We start from the raw sequence: 23,559 nt of genomic DNA, 5'->3' as shown, positions 1-23,559 counted from the left end.
GTGGCTCAGCTAAGCTCTAGTGCAGTAGATGGGCTAGGATTAGTACCAAAAGATAAAAATCATGTTTACTGCAGCAACTGTTGTCATGCTGGATGACACAGGGAGCAAGTATGTCTTGACTTGGGAGACGACAATCATTCCCAAAGATTGTGCTCTTTGTAAGAGAACAGAAAAATACAAAGAGGCTGGTTTGCCAACCTGAGAAAGAATAGGCAGACACGATAACCTACAAAGATAAATATTCATGGCCTTTGAGGAGTATCTGTGACACTGTGGGACTTTTACCATGGAAACTCGCATGCAAGTGCTGAAAACCAGATGGAGTAAGTGACTGCCAAAGTTAAAAGCTCACTCCTCACAAAGCAGATGGATGCATCAGGTCAAAGGTTGCTGCTGGATATGAACTTGACACTAGAACTCCAGCCAGGAATGGAGAAAGATCTGAAATCAGACGAGTCCCTGGCACCACTCAGAGATGGAAGATTTACATGGTTTAAGGAAAGGGGTTATATTCCAGACAATTAGATTTGGAAACTGGCACCATCAGCTACAAGGATCCAGAGAAAGTCTCTGAATGACTGCAAGACTTTTTCCAGCAAGCTTACAGTTGTCAACACAAGCCGGCAATGGAAGTGGAGGGAAGCATGCCTGCTAGCTGCATTCATTTAGTCCCCAAATTTATCCACCCACATATCTCATAACCTTCCTTTGAGGTACTGTGGAGTGGGAGCAGATGGCCACATCAACTTCAGAGAAGAGAAAACAGGGCTGAAAGCAACCTCCTGAGGATGCACTGTATTTAACCCGACGTGCTTGCCTAGCCTGTTCTTCACAGTCTGCAGTACTGACAGTCCTATGGCCTCACCAGACAAGTGCTTACTACCAGAAAGTGTATCTTACTATTTATCTAAGTTTTCTTTACCAGAAGGTGAAATCACAACTTTTAATCCTATCATCAGTGGACAGAGAACAACTTCTTTCTTTCATCTCTGCAGCGATTTCTTACATACTGGAAAAATGCATCTTCCCTTAGTCTTCTCTTCTTTAGACAAAAACACCACTTCTTTTAGTCTTCCCTCATTAATCACATTTTTAGGCCTCTGATCATGTGTTCTCCTTCAGAGTCTCTACAGTTGTCCACATCCTTTTTTGAAGTACAGTACTCAAAACTGGACACATTCCACCAAAGTATTACTAATGACATGTAAAGCCAAGGGATTATTTTAAGTTTTACAGAACAGTCATGTTAATCACTACTTTTTTCAACTATGTATCATTATTGTTTCCTGTTTCCTGCTGTTTTTATTGACATATTCATCCTCTTGGGAGCACACAGGTAATTATTCCTGCCTTTCTACTTTGAACTTAAAATGACTTGTTGGAAAAATGGCCTAAAAGGCATATAAATCAAGATTATCTGAATTTTAACCTTGCCCTTCAACATGTTTGTAACCCCTTTGACATGATAGTCTCCTAAGCTCCTTTTCTGCTTAAATGTGTGACACTTTTTAGCCTGCTACCCTTCCTCTTACCATATATAGTACCAGATACAGTTAAGTATCTCTACAGGCTTCTTAAATCAGCTGATTTAAGAATACAGGCAGACCTGGAGACACAGGGAAGGCAGAGACATCAAGCAGCAATGGCTTCCCTCTTTGCCAGGGAAAGGAAAAAAATGCCTTGACAAGATTACTATCAGAAATTACTGGAGTTACTCAAGCACTCTCAAACCAGACAGCCAAACACTTTCACAGATGGAAGCTGGACAAGTGCTTAGCATGAAAAAATCTGTTTTTGTAACAGGTTTTATTATACCATACATACTACTTCTAACAGCGCCTACTGATGTCTGTGGAAACAGATGCCTTATCCTTGCAAATTACTCTGAAGAGTAAACTCCCTGGCACTGCTCTCTAATTCCTTCCCTTTCTTGGCAAGCATCCCAATTTTGCTGGAAAGTCCCTTCCTTTTCTAAGAGAGCAAAACACCTTTTCACACTCTCATCACTCTGCCTCTGAAAGCGCTCACTCCAGGCTTTCATGTTCTTGCTTTGACTAAATCCCACTATTCCTGGGCTATCTTGCAAAACCCTCGATGTGACTGCTTGTGGGATTGTAGCGTACTAACTTCCTCACTCAGCATGGGAATGGGAGTCATGAAGGAAGGAGATGATGTACATCATAACCGCTGTAACAGCAGCGGGGAAGGCTTTCCTAGAGCAGATGATAGACTAGGTGCATGTTCACCAAGTCACAGAACTCTACGTTGTTTTCTCACTGGAGATCCTCCTCTCTAACATCTCTCATGATGTTCCCAGAGGCAAGTAAAGCTTCCTGAAAGCAGCTAGTTCCTGTGTTATCCACATGAGAACTGGCCAGTTTCTGAAAAAAATCTATTTTTAAACTAACCTTTGAGCTCATAGGCATAAAAATCTAAACTGCCATGCTCTTGTGATACAGTTTTTTCTGCCTTGCAAAACCCTCTTCTCTCTCCGTTTTGTATTTCCCTAGTTGCAGCAGGACAGCTACAGACTCTAGCTAAAACTTCAAGAGTGGGTAATATTTTCATGATATAGAAACAGTATTAAATGATTTTTAATTATTTCAGAATCTACCTGTACAAAAAAATTCCCAAATATCAACTTGAAGAAGAGATTGTTGAGAATGAAGGGACAAGTTCTTCGCCTGCAGAAGGAATACGCTGTCCCCATGGGATAAGGCGTAATGAGAAGATGTGGGAAGCATCTCCCTTGCCATGCCAAAGGAACATTACTGACTTGGCAAAGAAAGGGGAGGCACTGCTTTCAAAAGGGTAAGAAAAGGAGCAAAGTACATATTAAAACCAACTACTTCATCTCTCTTCAGGTTTGTCGCTTCTTACTGACCAGTGACGAAAAGGGAGGAGAGAGCTGCTACAAATCATTGGTTACATTCTGTGAGAAAACACTCAGAAAAGCTAAGTGCAGGTATAAAGACAGATGAAGATACATTACTTCAGGCCAGCACTAGTTTAGCTGAACTGTATACTGTATAACTGTATACCAGGGTCTATTTTTCATTCACCTGTATTATGATCAATGTAGATCTATTTTTAGTAATTTTTTTGTGCAATGCTGTAACCTCTTTAAACAACTGCTGATCAGTGGCCTAATGCTGTTGCCTCCACATAGTTCTTGCTGATTTCCATGCCTTTGGGATATGTATACTTGAGGGTTAACTAACCAGAGCTGCTTTTGGCCTCAACTGCCGAGAGGTTTTCCATACAGAATGGTGGGTTGAAGAATTGCATCCAATTCAGCGATGACTGTCCTACATAAACAGGCTGGGTCGTGAAACCAGAGAAGCCATTCAGCTGTGTATATCTGAAACACCACTCTTTAATGTTGTCAGAATAACAAGATGATTGACTGGCTAGTGGTCCTCATTCACTGGGAGATGCGTTGTTTTACTGCTGAGGTGATTCATTCCACTGAGTCTTGCTGGAATCTGGGGTCCTTCCACAGGTTTCTAGCCTGAGAACTTCTAACCACAGTTTGAAAAAAAAAATTGTATTTCATAGCCACTAGTAAATTTAAATACTAGTTACTGTTCAACACAGGAAGAGATACACCTATACTTTTCAAGATTACTATTTTGTATAAGAAGGCTACATTTTGTACAGACACTTCTAACATTTCCTGACTTTGAGATTATCATCTTACCTGGGGGAGGAAAGGAAGCTTTTGCATATTTTCTTAGGTTTAAAACCAAAGAAAAACTCAAAGCCTCACCCAATCTGCTATCATATCAGGTCATGCTGACATAACACGTTCAAAAACAAAGCTGGAGCCTTCAGACACATTATGTTAATGTTTCCTCTTGAGCAAACTGAGTAATTGGTAACAGCAACAGCCTTAACTTCTAGATAGACACGTCTGGAGAGGAGAGAAATGCACACCCTGACAATGAATTGTACAACTGTTTTCTAAAGCAGGAAACAGCAGGACTTGGGATTTTCGAGTTCAATTATAAATGCCTTAGAAGACTGCCTCCAGTAATTGCAGGCACCTTTCCATGTACTCTCTATTCCTCCATGCTCCAGCTTCTCCTGCTCTTCTCCTAGCTGTCTCCCACTCATCATTTCTCAGGCTCTCCTGCACTGTTTAACATTTATACTGTATATTTATAAATATGCCATATACCTCTTTCACTTCCTCCTCCCACCCAACAGAGATAGACAGCAAAAACTTTTCATTATATTTTTAATAGACATTCCTTGGCAATTTATTATATGTGGCCTGTCTAAGCCAACAAAGCAATGGGTCAAATGCAGCCCTGGATTACCTCCCACAAATTCACTGGAAAAATGCTGAGGATGAATTTGGCTCTGAGACTTTTGTTAGTGAAGCAGTTTGTATTTGCAAGTCATTTACCAAACAAAATCAAAAAGTCACCTAGTAAGATGGAAAGTGCAATGGCACAAGCAAACATTTGAACCTGAAACAGATGAAACAAGAAGAAGCCAAGAGCAATAAACTCATAAGGAAATGTAGATGCCTTTGACTAAGGCTAGACAGACATTTATTTGAAGCCAAGATTAGTAAGCCTTACCACTTATAGTTACGTGATCGTCCTTGGAGGCACTCTGTGTTTCTTTCAACTGGATCTCCGAGCTCACATCCACTTTTCTTCCAGACAATTCTAAATAGGCTTTGAGAGAGGCAGGTACCTTGACTGTAATTGAACCTGGTATAAATTTAAATGAAAGCTAGTTAGTTTAACATTGAGATCAAAGCATGAAACAGGCAATTATTTAGCTAACTTGAACCAAATAATCATTTGTTTGGGTGGTTGTTTTCTTTTAAGAGCCTTCAGACACAGTAGCCTCTTTTTTGTCTCTGAAAGGATAAATGAAGCTATCTTCATTTATCGTAACCAGAATACTATGTCACATGTAGAAAATGGTGTCACAGTATTTCCTTGGCAGACATGAAAATTAACATTGACATATACTGTTAGCAATGGCTCTTGGTAGAGGATCTTATTATAGGAATGATCAAGGGAAGCAAATCTAATAAATTTCACAAGTATTATGCAACTAGAAGATGAAACTAAAGTCATATTTACACTCCTGAGCAAGGACAGGGGATTGGATATGATGATTAATCCAGCCCCTGCATGGCACATTATGAAAGAACTGCTCCTCCAGCATGAGGAGATGCCACATACATACTGTTAATGCTAGCAATTATCTTTGCTTTACTGCACAGGGACAGCTGTTCACACCCGTGAACAGATGCAGTCTCAGAAGTGACTAACCAGTTTAGACTATGTATCACTAAAATCTAAACCACTAGCAAAATTGCAGCTTTGGTGGCCCAAATAATTCTACACTTGAGATTAAAACCAGAAATTCTTACTTCTACTTCCCCTAAATATGTGCTTCTATGCATCAGACTGAGGGCAGATGCTGGGTTCCCACCTGACCATGTTAGTCATATTTGGAATTACCCAGTCACAATGTTTGGAAGCTGAGCCCTACACATTAAAACAAAAACCTACCAAAATTCAGAATACACTTTCTGTATATGTGCTCCTTAGTTTTTGCCCAATTCCAACATTCACTTTAGAAAAACATTAAATAGTTTATTTAAATACACCGCAAAAGCTGAAGCAGAACACAATAAGAAAACTGGTGTTATAACAACTAAGTAGTAGTCAGAAAGCAACCCCAGTTATGCAATTTAAACTCAGCAGAATGACTTGCCTGTGACAGTCCTGATGAACAAATAACTGCCAGTATAATTTAGGCCTAAATTTTGCTGGATACACAAAAGCCTTAGAATAAGAAAGGGAAAAGGTCTTCATCTTCAGGTTCTCCTTAGAGAGTTGCTCAGTGATGTGACTCATAAAATCCAACACACATGCAGCTAATTTATCACAAATGGGACATTTTTCTACACTGCAGCTGTCAGCAGTTACTCTGAATTTACAGAGTAAATGAAAACAGAACTTCATCAACTTTGACTTTACTAAACTGTGCTGCCAGAAGAGATGTCAGGCAGTGTTTTGAAAATAACATTAGTTAGCTTTTATTAAATACATTCCTCTTTGCTACCAATTAAGAGAGACATAAACTTAGTATTAGGTGATTCAAAAGGTACTAGGAAATAATATAAAAATAAATTTCTTTGCACTAATGGAACCAGAATAGCTTGTAGAAAAATGGCACACAAGTGATTTCAATGCATTTCCCTCATTATCCCCCTTCTGAGTAACTGCTGGGTTTTAATAGGCAGGACACGCAAGAGAAGGGTACCAAATACCGTGTTCATTTAAACCACCTGAAACATCTGACATGATGTTAAAGTCAATTACAGAAATGCTGTAATGTTGGGGTTTTTTGCAAAACTAGGGACTAACAAGATGTATTCAGGTCTTTGTTATTTGCCATTCAGAGGATATGATACTGCAAAGCTATGAATCCAACTTTAGGGGTGAGCTTTTAATTAAGAAGTGAAATTCTAGTGAGTAATCAGAAGATAAAAGGAAGAATGGTAGGGTAAGGCCCTCTCATCTTTGTTTTTTCTGCCTTCCAATTTCAATAATGAGACAGTTCACCAGGAAAAAGCAGGAAAAAAAAATGGAAACAGGTGATGGTTGTCACTCTGCACATACATGTATCAGCACCATGGAGTAAACTGTGCTCAAGGCAAAGGAAGATTGTAATCCAAGTCAACTCTGCAGAATTCCACTGGGTAGCTTGTCAGGAAAAAAACAAAGTATTGAAAAAAAAAAAAAAAATCTGTAATCCATTTTAAGTACCATTGCTCCTTACAGAGTTTACTGTATTACAAGTATTAATACATATTTTCTAATAATGAGGTAAAAAAGAATGTAGATCATGGTAGAATGATAACCCACAGTCACAAATTCATTTTTTCCGGACAGATAAACAAAAAGAACCCTTACCCCCTTTTCTTTTATATCATAAGCTTCCACAAAAAGTATTTGTTTTAGTTTGCTTACCTTTCTGGGATTTCAGATCCACTTTTCTCAATTGACTGACATAAACATCTATTGCCCCATGATGTGTAGAAGCTTTTAGACTTCCATCTGAGGAATCTTAAAAAAAAAAAAAAGGAAAATAAAAGAACTTGTGTAGTATTCGCTCTTTTTAAATAAAAATATGCTAACGTGCTAACATGCTAACATCTTTCTTTGTACTTTGAACTGATTTTGTCAATTCTTCTGCATTTGAGAAGTATCTTATATTCATTTACTGAATATCAGACTTCTCTTAGAAAAACAGGTTTCTGAATAAAACTTCTTTCCCCAGTCCAGAATTGCAGCATACACTGGTCCCAAGGCCATGGCCCTTCAGTTGTTAATGGACTTGCAGCATCTCCAAGGCCTCAGCAACACTCCCCTCTCTCTACAAAGATGAGTTCATCTTCGTGCGAAGCTCAAGCACAAAATTTGAACACTAAGATCTATTTCAGTTTCCAGAAAAGTTCATTTGCTCAGACTCTGCACAGGGAGAACTTTACTCAGGAAAGCTACCCCACGCAAACAAGCAGCAGTTGTGCACTGTAACATGTCGTTACACAGAAGAACTCTGTAAAATCTGATTTCACTACATCTGAATTTTGAACAAGTGTTTGAGATAATTACTGCACTTTAAAAAACAGCGTTCATTCTTTGCCCTGGAACAGAGACACCTACATTTGCTTCTCCACATCATTAGCTGAAATTTACGGTAACAAAACTTTCTAAGAAACCTTTTTACAAATAGAAAGCCTTTAAGAAGCCTTATTTGTATACTTGAGAAGTAGTCTTCAATGACTTGTGATGTAGTCTGGTTTTAAATACAGAAATCTCCATAATATTACAGGGAAGTCCTAAAGACTAAAAACTTTTGAACTACTGAACAGACCTAGAGCTGATAAAAATTGCAAAGAAATTATGAAGCAACTCTAGAAGCTCTCTATGAAGCTTCTAGAGAAGCATAAAAAAACCACATACGTACATGAGCAAAAGGCAGTCAGTGAAATATCTTTTTAGATACACTGCTAGAAATCAAAGTATTGGCAAGAAATCTTGAAATACTGATGGAAAATGTTTTTCTTAGTTTCTGGATGTGCATAGAAAAAGAAACACAGTCAAACTTTCAAAACTAGCTAAAATAACAAAATCAAACCTGAATGAAACTTCCCATTTGAAAAAGTAAAAACATTAATGATCAAATGAAGTTGATTAATCATAACAAGGATGTCTAGTATTAATGCCTTAAGCTTGCCATGCAGTTCCAGCTCCAAATACACTCATCCGGAGCTTTTCTGATGCCAGATCTCAAGCACAGATGTGGAAGATCAGTGTATTACATTGAAAAGTAAAAACATAGAAAGGGATTATTATCCCACAGCTAAAACTGATTTCTTTGGAGGGGAAAGTAATTTAAAAAAGTAGCCAATCCATATTTAGTCAGCTGAGAAACTGAGACTGACTAACAAGGAACTGATAATGACTGGAATTGGATGGGAATGTTTTTCCCATCTCAGTAGATTGTGTTAAAGAGGTTCTGTTCCAAATCTGAAGGGGAAAAAAGAACTCTTCATTAACTGAACCTAACGAACTGGGAAAAAAAGTTCTGCTTGTGTAAGTCACAATGAAACATTTTATTGATAACTTTTTGATTTTCAAACTTATAAACATTTGAAAGTCATTGAAACAGAATAAATTTATACGAATCAATCTTTTTAATGAAATTTTTTTGGAGCGATATATCAACATTTTAATGTAAAAGCTATTTTTGCAGATATTCCAAATCAAATTTAGTAAAGCCACCCAGCAAGACTCCACATAACCTTAACAGAAATTTTGTTGGCAACAGATACAGTAAATATCCAGCCTCCAACTCTTCTCTTTAAGCAAAACATGCAGCTAGTTCCTTCATCGGCACTAGGAACAAAGAAGAGTCTCCTGTGATAGGACAGCAACCCTCTCCAGGGAGAACAACTGCTAACAGTCTGTACAACACCACCAGCTCATGGTACTTTACAGGGACCAATGTTTACTCAGTGCATCCTTCCTCTTCCCACTCTTCAAATGCAAAAGCAACTCTTGGTGAGATTCTTCACAGTGGAAAGATGCCTTTTGGAAATCTAGCAGCCCCACCTCAAGACAGAGTTCCTTTCTAGATTTTCAATTTTTTATACTCACAAACACACACATATGTATGTATATGAGAATTCTAATTTCATGAGAGAGACTGGATTCTGTTTGCAGAAGTTGTAAACAGAATAAAGGATGCAGGAAGATGGTAGTAGGCATAGGTTCACCAAAGCACAGATTTACCTTCAAAGTAAACCGCCAAAATACAAAAGAAAACAAAGAACAGCTTGAGGGAAAGCAGAACACTGTTTTGGGAGGATGACTTGCCAGATTTTGACTTCCAAAGTACACCATTGAACAGAAGTTTCTTATGGCAGAAGAAAATACAGCAAAGTTTCAAAAACACCATGAACCTCAGCAGGATTAACCAAACACTAAAGCTGACATTACAATACATGTTTAGCTTTGATCTATGGAAAGAACATGAAATACATTTTATGGAAACAACTGAATATGATTTACGGAAACATTTTTATGGATATAATATTAAATAGAAATGCTTAGATACAAATAAGAATGTCAAGAGACTTAAAGTTGTACATCATTTCTGCAAAGTCTGTTAAAGATGCTGTTTAAGTTTTGCGTCTCTATAACTCTAAACAAATGAGAAGGGGGGGAAATGGAAAATGGATTAAAACCAGCAAAGATAAGTTATATAACAAAAAAGGGCAAACTTAAGTAAATATATAATATTTCAACACGAAAAATTACCCTATATTAAGTAACACGATCTGGTAAGACAAAACACATAACTGAATAATAATGCAGACAATACATATTTTAAAGCTATGAGAGAACAAAACCAAGGCAATTTATTTGTAAATATACACCCAGTGTTAGCTGAGATCAATGTGCATAAGTGAAGGTAAAAGCAAGGAAAAAAGTTCATAGTTTTAATTCAGAGTTTTCTAAGCGCTGACAACTCAAGAGGAAATAATAGCATGAATTGTTCTACTGGAAAGAGAACAGATGGTCACTCTTGAGCAACTTCAGCTATTTAAGAATTTACTAGTACAGAGAAAAAAAAAAGGAGGCAGGGGGAGAGCAATGAAGCAAGATGTCCTTGACAAAGTTTTTGTTAAGCTTTATGAAAGATAAATTTTTCCACAACAGACACCAGCTATTTCCTAATAGCACATAATGACTGACCTTGCTCACTTTAAAACCAGTGACAAAACTGATTTCAATAGGAAAGCACAAGATGTTTATTATGATTTTGTTGAAGAGAGGAGAAAGTATAAGATTCCAACACATCTGAAGTGTGAGGAAGATTTAATTCCTACTTAACTGGCTATCTAGTATTGTTTTTTGATAAAGACTGGCCAATTTTCTTGTTTTAGTTTTGTTCTAAAATGTAATTGTCCTGATTATCCTTTAATCTCTAAATGATCTATTTTCTACCTTGATTTTAAAGTTATATCCAATGGTTTTAAAGGCCATAGTTATTCTGTTAAAAAAAAAAATCATTACATGCCTCAATCCTGCATCATGGTACAATGTGCCAAGTACAACTTCACCTTGATAAACCTCTGACCTACTGTAGATCAAATAGGATCTTCCTCTTTGAGTATCTATCCACGTCACAAAATCACAGAATCATTAAGGTTGGAAAAGACCTTTAAGATCATCAAGTCTAACTGTTAACCCAACACCACCATGTCCACTAAACCACATTTGCATGTTCTTCCACAGACTCTATCATACTGTATTAATTATCTCTGCAAACCAATTAGCTACAGGTCTCTACTATTTTAAATGTTGAGATGCAACTGGGATGGAAGCAACTTCTGGAGACATGTGCATCTAGATGTGACTATCAATAACATGAAATGTCCACAAATCCTCCCATGGAAGTTTCAATAAATTATGTAAAACTGCTCATCTGTGAGCCTCAAATTGGAGGCTCGTAACTAGCAGTGAACTCCAGGGTCAGTACTGGGTCCAGTCCTGTTTAACATCTTCATTAATGATCTGGGTGATGGAACAAGGTGTACCTTCTACAATTTGTTGATGACACCAAACTGGGAAGAGTGGCTGATATGCAAAAAGGTTGTGCTGCCATCCAAAGGGAAATGGCCAGGCTGGCGAAATGGGCTGACAGGAACCTCGTGAAGTTCAACAAGAAGTGCAAAGTCTGCAGCAGGTGCAGGAACAACCCCAGGCACCAGTACATGCAGGCAGCCACCCAGCTGAAAAGCAGTGTGGCAGCAAAGGACCCGGGGGTCCTCATGGACACTAAATTGAACGTGAGCTGGCACTACGGCCTTGCCCAAAAGGTGGCAAATGGTATCCTAGGCTACATTAGACACATCATTGCCAGCAGATCAAGGAAGGTGATCCTTCCCCTTTATTCAGTGCTGGTGAGGCCACACCTGGAGTACTTTGCCCAGTTCTGGGTTCCCCAGTACCAGAGAGATATGGACATACTGGAGAGTCTCCAACAAATGGCACAAAGATGATTAAGGAACTAGAGCATCTCTCCTATGAGGAAATGCTGAGAGCGCTAGGACTGCTCAGCCTAGGGAAGAAGAGCCATGGCAGAATCTTACCAAGTTATATGTATATTGTTATATTTAGAAGTTGTGGAGTCTCTCTCCTTAGAGATATTCAAAAGCTGCCTGGACATGGTCCTGGGCAACCTGCTGTAGGTGGCCCTGTTTGAGCAGGGGGGTTGAACTAGATGACATCCAGAGGTCCCTTGCAGCCTCAACCATTCTGTGAAGTCTAGACACATTCATTAAACATTATGGTGGTTCTTTTTTCCTATGACAAGTCCTTTAAAACTTATTTTTTGGTCTGTAATAAAAAGTAACAGCCTTCTTTTAACAGGGTTTCAGGACTTCATTTTCACAGTTTCAAAATTCATAGCTTATAACACTTGTAAAGGAGTAGTAAGAAAATATTGGCCTTAATTTTAATATGTTTAATATGCTGACCTACCCAGGATGACCCAACTAGCTATGCATAGACTCAGACTTTCAATTTGTTCCCTTGATTTAAATCCATGGAAATTAAATCTTCATTAGCCAAATTTCTGTAGATTAACTGTGGCATATATGGGAAACGTATGTTTGAAGTGTAATAAAGAAACCTGATATTTATAGGGTACCACATTTCTATGAATATACCTAATGTCTATTAAATAATAGCAAGGGTACTTCAGGAGACATAAGAAAACATTTTAGATTTACTTATCAAGAGCTTTTGGTGCACCCAAACTAGTGATAGAAGGAAACCATTTTTCAGAAAAATAATTTTTCCATTTGTGGCATGCTATGAAAGACTTTCAGACATCACATCTATAGGAAAATACTGCATGTTAGAACTTATTAGAACTGGATCATACTTAGATGTCTTGTTAGATTTCTGCTGGTACAAACATAGACTGGTTTGCTCTATATTGGAACTAAAGTATCCATTTGTGGATGAAATGGGCAGTGTAGTCCTTAATTCTTCTCCTACAAACAAATAGTTATTGACAACTGTAGCATATATTTCGTACTTGTAGAATATACATCTATCTTACCAAGAGTTGAAAGAACCAAAATATTGCTCCAAGTACAATATAAACTTAAGTACTACTGTAACAACATCCAGTGCCATGATATGAGATGCTATAAAACATATATGATGTAACATCACCAAAATTGTTTATTGCTAATAGAACACATACAGAAGTTAAAAAGTTTATTCTTTTAAGCTGCAAGGAAAACCCTCTCGTTCTCAGGCAACAACTACTTTTTCTGTATGCTCCAATTTTAAGTAGTTTCTCCAGGACATAAGCTCTGTCCAGAACACTATATAATATACATTCAAAAGGACAACAAGAGAGGACAGGGGAACATGGAAACAAAGACTGATGATAAAATGAAGTAGTAACTCAGTAGATATTAACTCATAGTGGACTATCTTTTTCTTTTTTAACTTTCATTTTTCATAACCTGACACCTGAGGTATAAGAAGCAGCCGATTCCAACCTGCTTGGAGAGCAGCACCCTTAGTATAGGATGGTGTGGAAGAAAGCATGGGAACAATGGGGAAAAAAATTACAGGTCTGTCATTGTCAGAACAGAGAAGAAGGTCAAGTTCTGAGATACAAGGTTGGAAGAGGAAGGACACTTAAAATGAGAGCCAGAATATCAACATAATTCAAGCAGATGGCAAAGATGGGATCAATGGAACTAATTACTATTAAGAAACAAGTGTGTGCATGGGTGTTTTTTTTTTTTTTTTTAAAGTACTTAAGAGCTGTACTTTATGAAGTGCAGTAAATGCCTTTAATGGAACTCAAATGAGGTTTTTAGTTTAAAAATTCCCTAGATCACATATTAAAAACTGAATCCTCAAGACGACACTCACAGATGCAGCATTACTTCTAATGCACTAAGTTGTTTATTGTTTTATTTTTCAGTTATCCAAACTGTCTCAAATACCATAACTGTTTTCTACAATTGATTCCCTTCTTAAAATAAAACTTCAGTGTTTTGCCTCAGTACTAAGGAATTGCCTTATGACGATGCTTTCTCATAACAATAGATGACCTCAGACACCTCAGTTCCCTTTCATGTCAGGACTATATTCAAATTGATATTTTTGAAAAAGTTGAAATGTTCTTAGTTGTTAGGTTTCAGTTGATTTAAGACAGCGAGCATCACAGCACATCACTGAAGCCTTTAGGTCCTCTAGTGTGGGTTACTGAAGAAAAAAATTAGCAGAATAAAGCAAACTGACACCAACATATTTAAAAAAAATGTTAGTTTCTTGGATCTCAATATACAGTTTTCCTTGCCAGAATAAGTCCCTGCTGCCCATAAGCTGGTTAAGGCTCTCTCTTCCTCTCTGAAACAACTACCATAAGTTTTATCATTTCTGACTATACCAAACAAAGATGATTCATTTCTTCACTGCGTAATTGGGTTAAATACAAGTAATTCAGTAAGGAAAAATGATTTTTTTTTTGAGCTGGTAGGGGAAATTTGGCTTGGCAGCAGAGAACATATAATCAGACCATACCAATAACATTGAGAAATAAGCAAATTTTAGCAGGACTGAACATGAGCCAGCAGCGTGCCCTGGCAGAAAAGAAGTCCAACAGTATCCTTGGCAGTATTAACTGGAGCATGGCCAGTGTATCAAGGGAAGAGATTATGCTCCTCTATGCAGCACTTGCTAGACCACACCTAAAACACAGCATCCAGTGCCAGGGTTCCCAAGAGAAGGGAGACATCAATACACTGGAGTGAATTCAGCAGCGAAGCACCAAGACAGGGCGTTGGAGCACCTTCCCCATCAGGGGAGGATGAGGGCTTGCTCAGCCTGGAGAACAGGCTGCTTCAGGACCTGACAGCAGCCCTCTAGTATCTGTGAGGGGGTAACGAAGAAGACAAAGCCAGGCTCCTCAGAGTGGTACATGATGAGAGCATGATAGACAACAGACAAACTGAAACAAAAGAGTTTCAGTCTGGATAGAAGGAAAATCTTTTTCACCTCCAGGACAGTCAAAGCAGCGAAACAGTTTGCTCAGAGAGGCTGTACAGTCTGTGGCCTCAGAGGTTTTCAAGACCGTACGATAAAGCCCTGGGCAACCTCACAGTTGGCATGGCTTTGAGCAGGAGGTTGGAGACTAGAGACTGCTTCAGCAGGGGTGGCTGGCCAAGATGACCTCCAGAAGTCCCTTCCAACCCCAACCATTGTGTGATTCTGCAAATTCCTGAGGTCTCTTCCAACCTGAGTTTTCCTATGAATTTACCAAATAAAAATGTAAAAGATTAAGATAGTTCTAAAAACAAAGTACTCCATTACTTTTTGTAAGAGTATTTGTATTTCTAATGACTATTTTAAGCAGTAACTTAAACTAGAAGTAAAATTAGGTCTGGTTTTTTTTTAATTATTAAAACCTATTCAAAACCCATAGAACATTTGTTAGAAGTAGGAAGCTTCAAAGATAGGGTTGGAAAACAATTTGTCTGTGACTAACAAAGCTCACAGTATAAAAAAAAAGGAATAATCCCTACTTTCATATTTTAACAATGTCAGTGTAAAACACTGCCATATGCCAGATGCTTAAAATCACACTGAATTTTGGACAGTCTTCAAAAAATAAAAATAGATTTATACAAACAAGTAATACGAAGATAAAAAAATACAAATTAAATCAAACTAGTCTATAAAAAATAAAAAAGCAGAAAATTAAAGGCAGTGAGACACAACAGCATTAGTTTCCTGTTTTAATGCAGAATTATACAAGAATAAGAAACTGTCGAGAGTCACATGTATTTACTCCAAAATATTTTGAAAAAAATCCAGCACACTCAACTATGCTTTAATTTGACTTGTAAATAAGTCTCTCAAAAGCTAAGGATACATCCCCAAACTCTAGAGATGAGTGCATTTTTTCAGTTAACTGATAAAATTCTGCCTCCAGTGAAATAAATAATTCCTATGGAAACCCAGCCAGGGAAGTTGGAAGATCTGAGTGGTCTTCCTATTTCTTCCTATTTATATCAGCAAATGCCTTTTAGGTCTCTGGCAATCTTGCAGTGTAAGTTTCCCATATACAAAAATCTTGCACTTAAAACTTTACATTTTCTTTCTCAAGCTTTTAGACTTGAGCCACTGGATCTTAAAAGTCATTTGCCTTTGGAAAAATCCGTAAAAATCTAAAGGATATTTAATGCTTTTTAGAAAAAGATTAACTAGTGCTTTCAGAATTGAAATCTGAAAAATAAAGTTTATTCAACTACAAAATGTGTCTTAATGTTTAAGCTGAACCCACTTAATTAAGGAAAATAATCATCATCTGTTGATGGAAAAAGCTACCTCCTGTGTTAAGAAACCTGTATTTAAACACTCTTATTCTAGGAGTTTATTTAACAGAAGGAAAAACAGACTAGCAAGCTTAATTCTATTCTGTGGTTTAATGACTAACTCATAAGAATGTGTATTGCTTTCATTTTCCAGGAATGTTAGTATAGATCGCTTAGAAACATAAGAAGAGTTGTAACAGTACAGATCATCCCTGAACAATGTTTAGTGAGTGACTATGGTTACTATCATTAGCAGAAGTCTGAGATCTGGGCCTGTAACCAAGTTTATTTACAGAAGGGGAAATCCTTCTATGTACATTGAAGAGACACTGAGCCTTGTCTATGACTGTTACTTCAATCTTCTGCCATAGAAATAACCAGAACTTTAGTTTCTCACTTTTGTGTTGATGTACTACAAAATGGTCAAATAAGGGGCCCTAATATTTTCCTAGAATAATGCAACTGATATAATGTATACCATAATTGATAATTCTGAGCTATCCTGTTGTATAAAAGCTCAAGATCCTGAAAGAAAATTTGAGCTGTTTTTATTTCTGAAGGGAAAACAATGATTAGTGCACTAGTTCGGAAATTTTTTTTTTAAAGTTATCACAAGCCTTTACCTCCCAATATACAATACTTCAATGAATAATGTTTTGTGATATAAAAATTAAACATAACTCATCATTGATATCAGCAAATACAAGATAAAGAACTAGGTTAAAGGCAAAATGTTGCATTTGAGGCATGTTTAGTTTCTTCTCACATCCTTTTATCTCATCTTAATCTAAAAGACAACACCTAGGCTCAGTCTAACTTGTGCAGAGCCCAGTAGGTATTGTTGTATCAAAAGCTAGACAGTGTGCCTTGCCCAAATGCAAAAGGCTGACAGTCAAGTTTGGAAAGGATCTACTTCAGCTACACAGCTATCAGTGCTACTCCTGAAAAGAGGAGAGGGCTGAAACATCTGTTAGGAATCACCTCCTTTTTACTTTCCTTGTGAATATTTAGCTTTTAGAAAGGAGAAGGGAAGAGTGAGAAAAGAGTTCTCAGAGAGAAGGTAGAACGTACCTATGGTGATACTCCCTGTTTTGGTCTCAAGGCTGGTGTTACCTAGCAGGAAAAGAAAAGGGGGTGGGGAAAAAAAAAAATGTTAAAAGCACATTATTTAACTGGTTTCTGAAATCATAACAAAGACTGAAGTAATGAGATCCTATACAAGGGCATTATAGTTGTAGTAGTATATCTGATTTGCATACAAAAGCAAAATAGCATAAACCAGTTACATTGCTTGAATATTATTGCTTTACAAACAAAAATCTCAACATATGTGGGTAACTGTGAAGTGATTTACAGACAAGAAAAAGCACTCTGAGTAGAGCTTAAAGACACAGACTGGATGTGAGGGAAAAAAGTAGAGAGGCATTGCAAGGCTAAAGCACAACATTGTCTTATTTTATTTTGGGCCAATTTTCTTTTTTTTAATGGCTCTGATGCCTGCAACACCACTATTTAGTAGTGCTTTATTTATTTAGTAAATTAGATTTAAGTAATATAATAGGATGAGTAACATGAACAGTTTCTATTTTCCTCTGTTATATACATACATGCCCCGCCCACCACCAGAGGGGATTTTTTGCTTTATCCTCAAAGGCTACTTCCTGGCCTCACTGAACATTACCCACTCCCTTCAGAATTATTCTTGTGTGCATGACAACCCCTTGTCAATGGTTTTCACTGACTTCAGTGAGTTCCGAGTGCATTGGACAAACTGGAGAACATCAGACAAAAGAGTGTGAGACATAAAATGTAGAAAGGTCTCCCACTGAACTTGCATTACTGTGAACAGGCACTGGTGTTTTAGCCTTAAGATATCAAAATACATACTCTTCCCCTTTATCTATGGCATCAAGAGAATATGGGAGGAGGACAGATGTACCTCATAACAGAAAAGCCAACTATACCTCTAACAGACTAACAAAGTTGGTAGAAACTTCCATAGTTCCATGTATGTTACACATGTATAACTGCCTGAGAAAAAAATGCTTTAAATTAAAAAACTAAACCACAACGTGTCATTCCTGCCACTCCCTCATCCTCCCAGGAAGATAACAGATTGAAAAAATTTGGTTGACCACAGTAATTGAGCCCAATTTAGTAATACACAGTATTCACAACAATTTTCAGATCTTTCAGAAGAGGCCTTTAAGAATTGCAAATGGATCAAGCTCCGCTCCTATCTTCTGTAAGTACACAGTAGTAAACAACCATTAGGGTAGAATGCATTCCACTGTATATGACCTGTAGTGGTTTTTTTTAGTGGTCTGTGGGCTGAAAGCTAGAAAAGCAGCCTATCATCAATAGCCTTAAATTCATCATTTCAAGCACATACTGTACAAAATATTTCAGGGTTCTGAAAAATCAGAGTTGAAACAAAATCTTATTTCAATGGACTTGAAAGACATTTGGCTTTACTGTTTGCTGTTTTTAGAAGGCACACTATAATTATCCCACACTTTTCCCCATTGACTATAGTACTTATTTTTGTACAACCTACAAAGCAGCCTAGGGTTTTGTCAGTTAGCAACTCCCATGGAGCTGAAGCTAGCTAGATTATACTCTGTCTGAATATAGCCCCTAGGACTTGCGTATTTGCTGGTCTGTTGTTTGTTTTTCTGGGTTTTTTTGTTTTCTGTTTTGATAAGCAGGTCCTTGAAAAATATTAAACAAGTTGAAATCAAACTCCTATTAACCACAAACTTACATGGTAGATATGACTGATGCTGCATAATGTAAACGTATTAGTGTGACAGGCTCACTCCAAACATTTAGCTAGAAAAAAGGTTGCTTTTAAAGTAGACAGGAATGTCCTGCTGTGTTGTGACCTGCGGTGTCTAGAGACAGTGCAGAGAAATGTACTTTTGGTCATGTAATTGTTCCATGAAGGCCAACACTTAACTTACAATTTTTAAGCTAGACAAGTTTGTGTTGCCCTGACTTCAAAGTTCTCAGTGCAAAAGCAAGGAAATCTAGCTCAGTTTTGTGCACAGATGTGCTGATTTTATGCCAGCTATATCAGTATACTGTCAGCTATAGGGATATAGTGGGCATAACTGCCCAAGAAACAATCTGTCCAAGTGTTTACAAACAAAACTACTACTAAGATTCAGCTATCTCATGAGCAAAGACTAGAATTGAAAGTGACCAATTTTTTTCTAACATAAAGTTAAAATAGGAGTTTATCTTTTCTGCTTACATAGGTTTTTGTGTGCATGTATATATATATGCAAAGGAATTTAAAAGACTTTAAAACTATTTGCTCTTACTGTTAAAACATGATCGAGGAGCATGATGTTTTGCAGAAAATATTTTTCTGAAAAAAATTGTCTAGAAGTACTAGGCAAATGTTAATGTGTAATTGTTTTTAAAAGAAACAGCTAAAATAATGTTAGGTGTTCCAGACCCATTTAGTAAAGAGTTCATGAAAATAATCATGAAGTAACATAAGACATGTCTGTATAATTTGGATACAATTCTATTTATTTTCACATTGTTCTTCAGCCAAATGACAATGAGGCATTACTAAGGAAGTAAGTCACTAACTACAGCAGTTATTTCATTTTTATACCAACAAAACAAAAATAAACTTTTTGATGGGCAGGGGCATGAACATGCTCATGAACTGATCATTCCACAGTATCATTAGATCAGTTTGAAGTTAGAAAAAACAAAACGAAAGATCTTACCAGACAGAAGTACCAGTAACAATACAGTCTACACATTAGAAAAATACAATAACAATAAAAAATAATATAATAATCTTATTTCTGCCTATGTATGCTGAAGTAAACTTTACCTAAGAGGATTCAAAACCATTCTTAAATTTACTATAAATGGACAAAGGAGTTGCTCCTCTAAGGAAGAAACAAGAGTCATTTCTCCAGCAAGATGACAACACAAAATTGCTAAGAAATTTCAGCAAATTGTTTATAAGGCATTTAGCTGGAAATCTGGAACTCTGACTGGCCTGAGTAATTTTCACTCTGTACATCCTCCAATTTGTTTTACTTAATGTTACATCACTACAAACACATTACAGTAGAGTCAGAATTCAGTGAGAATTCTGTTAAATTAGAAAACCACACCAGATTGCAACCCTTGACTGCTGTTTATATAAAGACACTCAAGTTAATTAGTTTTAGTTCTAGGTGAAAGACATTGAAGGGTGGATGGATTAGAGACTTCTTTCCCCAATCCAAGAACAGAAATTGGCACTGTATACTAATAGAGAGGTGACAACACACACTGAGACTATTTCTGCTAAAAACCTCTAAATACAACCAAGTTCTACCATAGTTCGTAGTAGATGCTGTAAAGAGTTACTTCTCCTATGAAGAAAATAAAGGATGGTGAGAGGGGAAGAGAAGCTTCTTTACTACTTTTAATATAATTTTAATTGCTGAATTTTAAAATATTTTTTACATCCTTAGTATGTGTGACATTTCTTTCCTGCAACACACACTTTTTTTCTATTTCACAAGTGTGCTTATAAAATTGTTATTTTTAAAAATAAAGTATAGTACTTTATGTGGTAAAGTACCACACTTAGTAAATTAGATTTACCACTAAGTGGTAAGTTAATTCTCATCAATTCAGTCTCTAACAAATATGGAATTGTTTTGTTCATATACTGTGCACAGTTGATTTAGTGCTAGCCTATAGCATTAGTTCATTTGTTACTAAGAACATTATGAATACCTTCAAAGCAGCTAAATTTGTGACAGTATTTCCTTCTTACCATGAATACTTCCCAGCAGAATATCACCAGCTACTGAAGACAGAGATGATGATTCTGCGTAGAGATACTTAGTTTTCAGCAGCCCATCTTCAGTAGATATGTTGATGGATGTCCCCTGCAGCTTCTCTATATTCACACTCTAAGAGAAATAAACTTAAATAAACATAATGGAAAACTTGTCATCACAGTTTGAAAAGGCAGAGGGAAGTAACACTATTAAGAGGCAAAACAAATGGAAAGCAGTTGTTGGTGCAGAACAACGGAATGAAGTTCTTAATTAAAAGCTACATAAGACAAAACAAAACCCCTTTTCAACCAAGAGCTCTAACCAACAAGTTAATGATTCTTTACAGCATTCCTATGAATTATTACATCAATCATACAGGTGAAGAACTCAAATAGTCACAAATGGATGAAAGAAAAACTGATTTTTAAAAACCAAAGCACTTTTTTACTTTTCAAAATGATAAGCTTTAATACTGAAGACTTCACATTCATACAGCATTATGACACTTAAAGCATTGGTAAGCAGTTTTCTGCCACCACATACATACATACTGGAACATCCGTTCTCTTTGTTACATACAGCTATTTATGCCGATTATTTAACTGGCTCACTTTGTAGACATAGCTTTGGTGAAGGTTTGCAAAAAAGCCACAGCTGCTCTTTTTCCTCAGTATAATTGTTCATATTACTCAGGCCTTTATTCTTGGACTTAAGCTTCAAGCTATATAAAGCCTTGAGAAGTGAGGGATAAAGTCTCCATTCTTACTTCTTTTCAATAGAAATGGAGAGAAAAGATAAGATTTGAAAAGTTGCACAATGGATAGATTTTGGGAATAAAAGGTGATAGATGAGAATATCTATGTACAAGTAACCAGTTGTGTGACATAACCTATGCCTATCTGAACAAAACAAAGCAAATCATGTGCTTGCACAACTACCATATGAATTTAATTCTATTCTTCCTCAGTTAAACTTGATTTATGATGGAATCATGCAATAGTTCATACTCAAACGTCACTCAATTTGGTTTTATTTTGCTTACGCAGACTTTAAATGAATTGTACAAAATCCTTACTCACTGCATGAAATGATATATGGCCTTCTAGATCAAACTGTGCCTTATGTCAAATTATCTTTAAATCTACTTTGTCATTTTAGCATTGTCATCTTGTGGAAAAAAGTTAATACAAAAAAATAAGTCTGTGCTGACCCTTCCAGAGTTGTATTATATAAAGAATAAGCTATGGATGAAGTAAGAGGTATTCGGACAAAGAGCAACTCCATGCTGTATTGTGTCCTGAGAAGTGAGCTAAAGAGGCTGGTTTAGTATGGACTGTATGACAGTCCAATTATACTGTGACCTTACCAATCCATATATATTGAGCTTTACGTTGTCTTTACACTTTAGGTCATAAGATTACAGAATGGACTATTGTCTTAAGACTTTTGATGTGACGCTACAATACAAAGTAGATCTCCAAGAATGTAACAAGATACATTAACCTTTAAGAAAATCTGGGGATCAAAGTGCTGTGCTAGAATTAGGGATATGTGACAATCAATATCTGCAATCTCCACAGGTGATGCTGCTTAGAACTACGCGTCAGAATCGAAGCATCAAAACCAATGCACCAATGATACTAAGGATTTGTCACTACTAGAACAGACAGCAATTCAGTTTTTCAATCTTTCATTGCTTCTAGCAAAACTCTAACAGACCCGAAACAAATGTAAGTTTACATTGCATCTATCCTAGGAATGTTTCCCAGAGTACTCCACTACTCCCTCACCCAGGATGGCAGAGTGTAAACCAGCTGTGGCACACGGCAAAAGCATCAAGTAAAAGAAAAGCCACAGTCATTTTAGGATCTACAATCTGAATCTGTTCTGAAGAGAGTTAAATGACTTGCAAAGAACCTTTCCAACTTTAGCAGGGCCATCATTGCTATCAGCATAATGAAAATAGTGAGGAATACTTTAGGGAGGACAAAAAAATAAAATAAAAATACCTTTATAGTTTGGGTGCAAATTGGCTGCTTTCTGGCATTGCTGAATGGGAAAAGGAAAGCCCAGAAAACTACATCTGTTACTATGGTATGCAATTTTTGACTTTATTTAGATACTTATCTTATTTAAATATTATGAAGTGCCCTATTACAAGCAAGCTCACATACCAACTCATTTTATTTACCAGCCTCAACTACCTTTCTTAAAAATGCACAGCAATAAAAAGAGTTGTCTCAGCACACGATAAAAAGAACTACTGAGTCAGCTAGTTACTATAAAAAAAATAAAACAAAAACTACCAATACAATGAACATTTGATTCGGAATAAGCCAAATCAGGGGAAGGGTAAGTCAGACTGATCAAGTATAAGACTAAAACCAGTATTCTAGAAAGGGAAAGCACACAAAAAAAAGGATTGCTTTTTACTGAGACTAAATATGGTTTCAATCCCAAATTTTTTAACTTTTATGAATTTTTGGCAGAACATAGTTGTTTGGCTCTGATAAATAAGTGTTATAGAAAAATCCCCACGGCACAGATTACCTAATGACTCCCCAGTCAAACAAATTTGATTATTTTTGTCCATTGAACCACCAGGTTTTCTGGAAAAATTCCTTCTCTTGAGAGTAGAGCCTTGGGAGTTGCAGTTACCATGACTGACCACATGCTCAAGTTCCATCAGTTTCTTACCCTTTAAAGAAAAAGTGTCAGTCTATCTTCATAAATTAGACTGAGAATGTTTTTGCACTTGAACACATTTTCAAGATGAAAACTAACATCTTGCTATGT

At 36.8% G+C, this 23,559-nt stretch overlaps 1 protein-coding gene across 1 annotated transcript in view; it reads right to left on the bottom strand.

Annotated features, from left to right (window-relative positions):
- FAM185A (family with sequence similarity 185 member A) overlaps positions 1-23,559 on the bottom strand; it is a gene marked incomplete at both ends in the record, with an annotated part of 47,184 nt that overhangs the window by 7,057 nt on the left and 16,568 nt on the right. The window contains 4 exons of the mRNA XM_082011598.1: positions 4,590-4,724; positions 7,008-7,103; positions 17,030-17,071; positions 20,757-20,895. Coding sequence (XP_081867724.1) covers positions 4,590-4,724; positions 7,008-7,103; positions 17,030-17,071; positions 20,757-20,895 — 412 coding nt within the window. The remainder of the gene's footprint in view (positions 1-4,589; positions 4,725-7,007; positions 7,104-17,029; positions 17,072-20,756; positions 20,896-23,559) is intronic.

Source organism: Phaethon aethereus (genome assembly GCF_964289735.1).
Source record: "Phaethon aethereus genome assembly, chromosome: 1".
Lineage (NCBI taxonomy): Eukaryota > Metazoa > Chordata > Aves > Phaethontiformes > Phaethontidae > Phaethon > Phaethon aethereus.
This window is presented reverse-complemented; position numbering and strand designations above follow the sequence as displayed.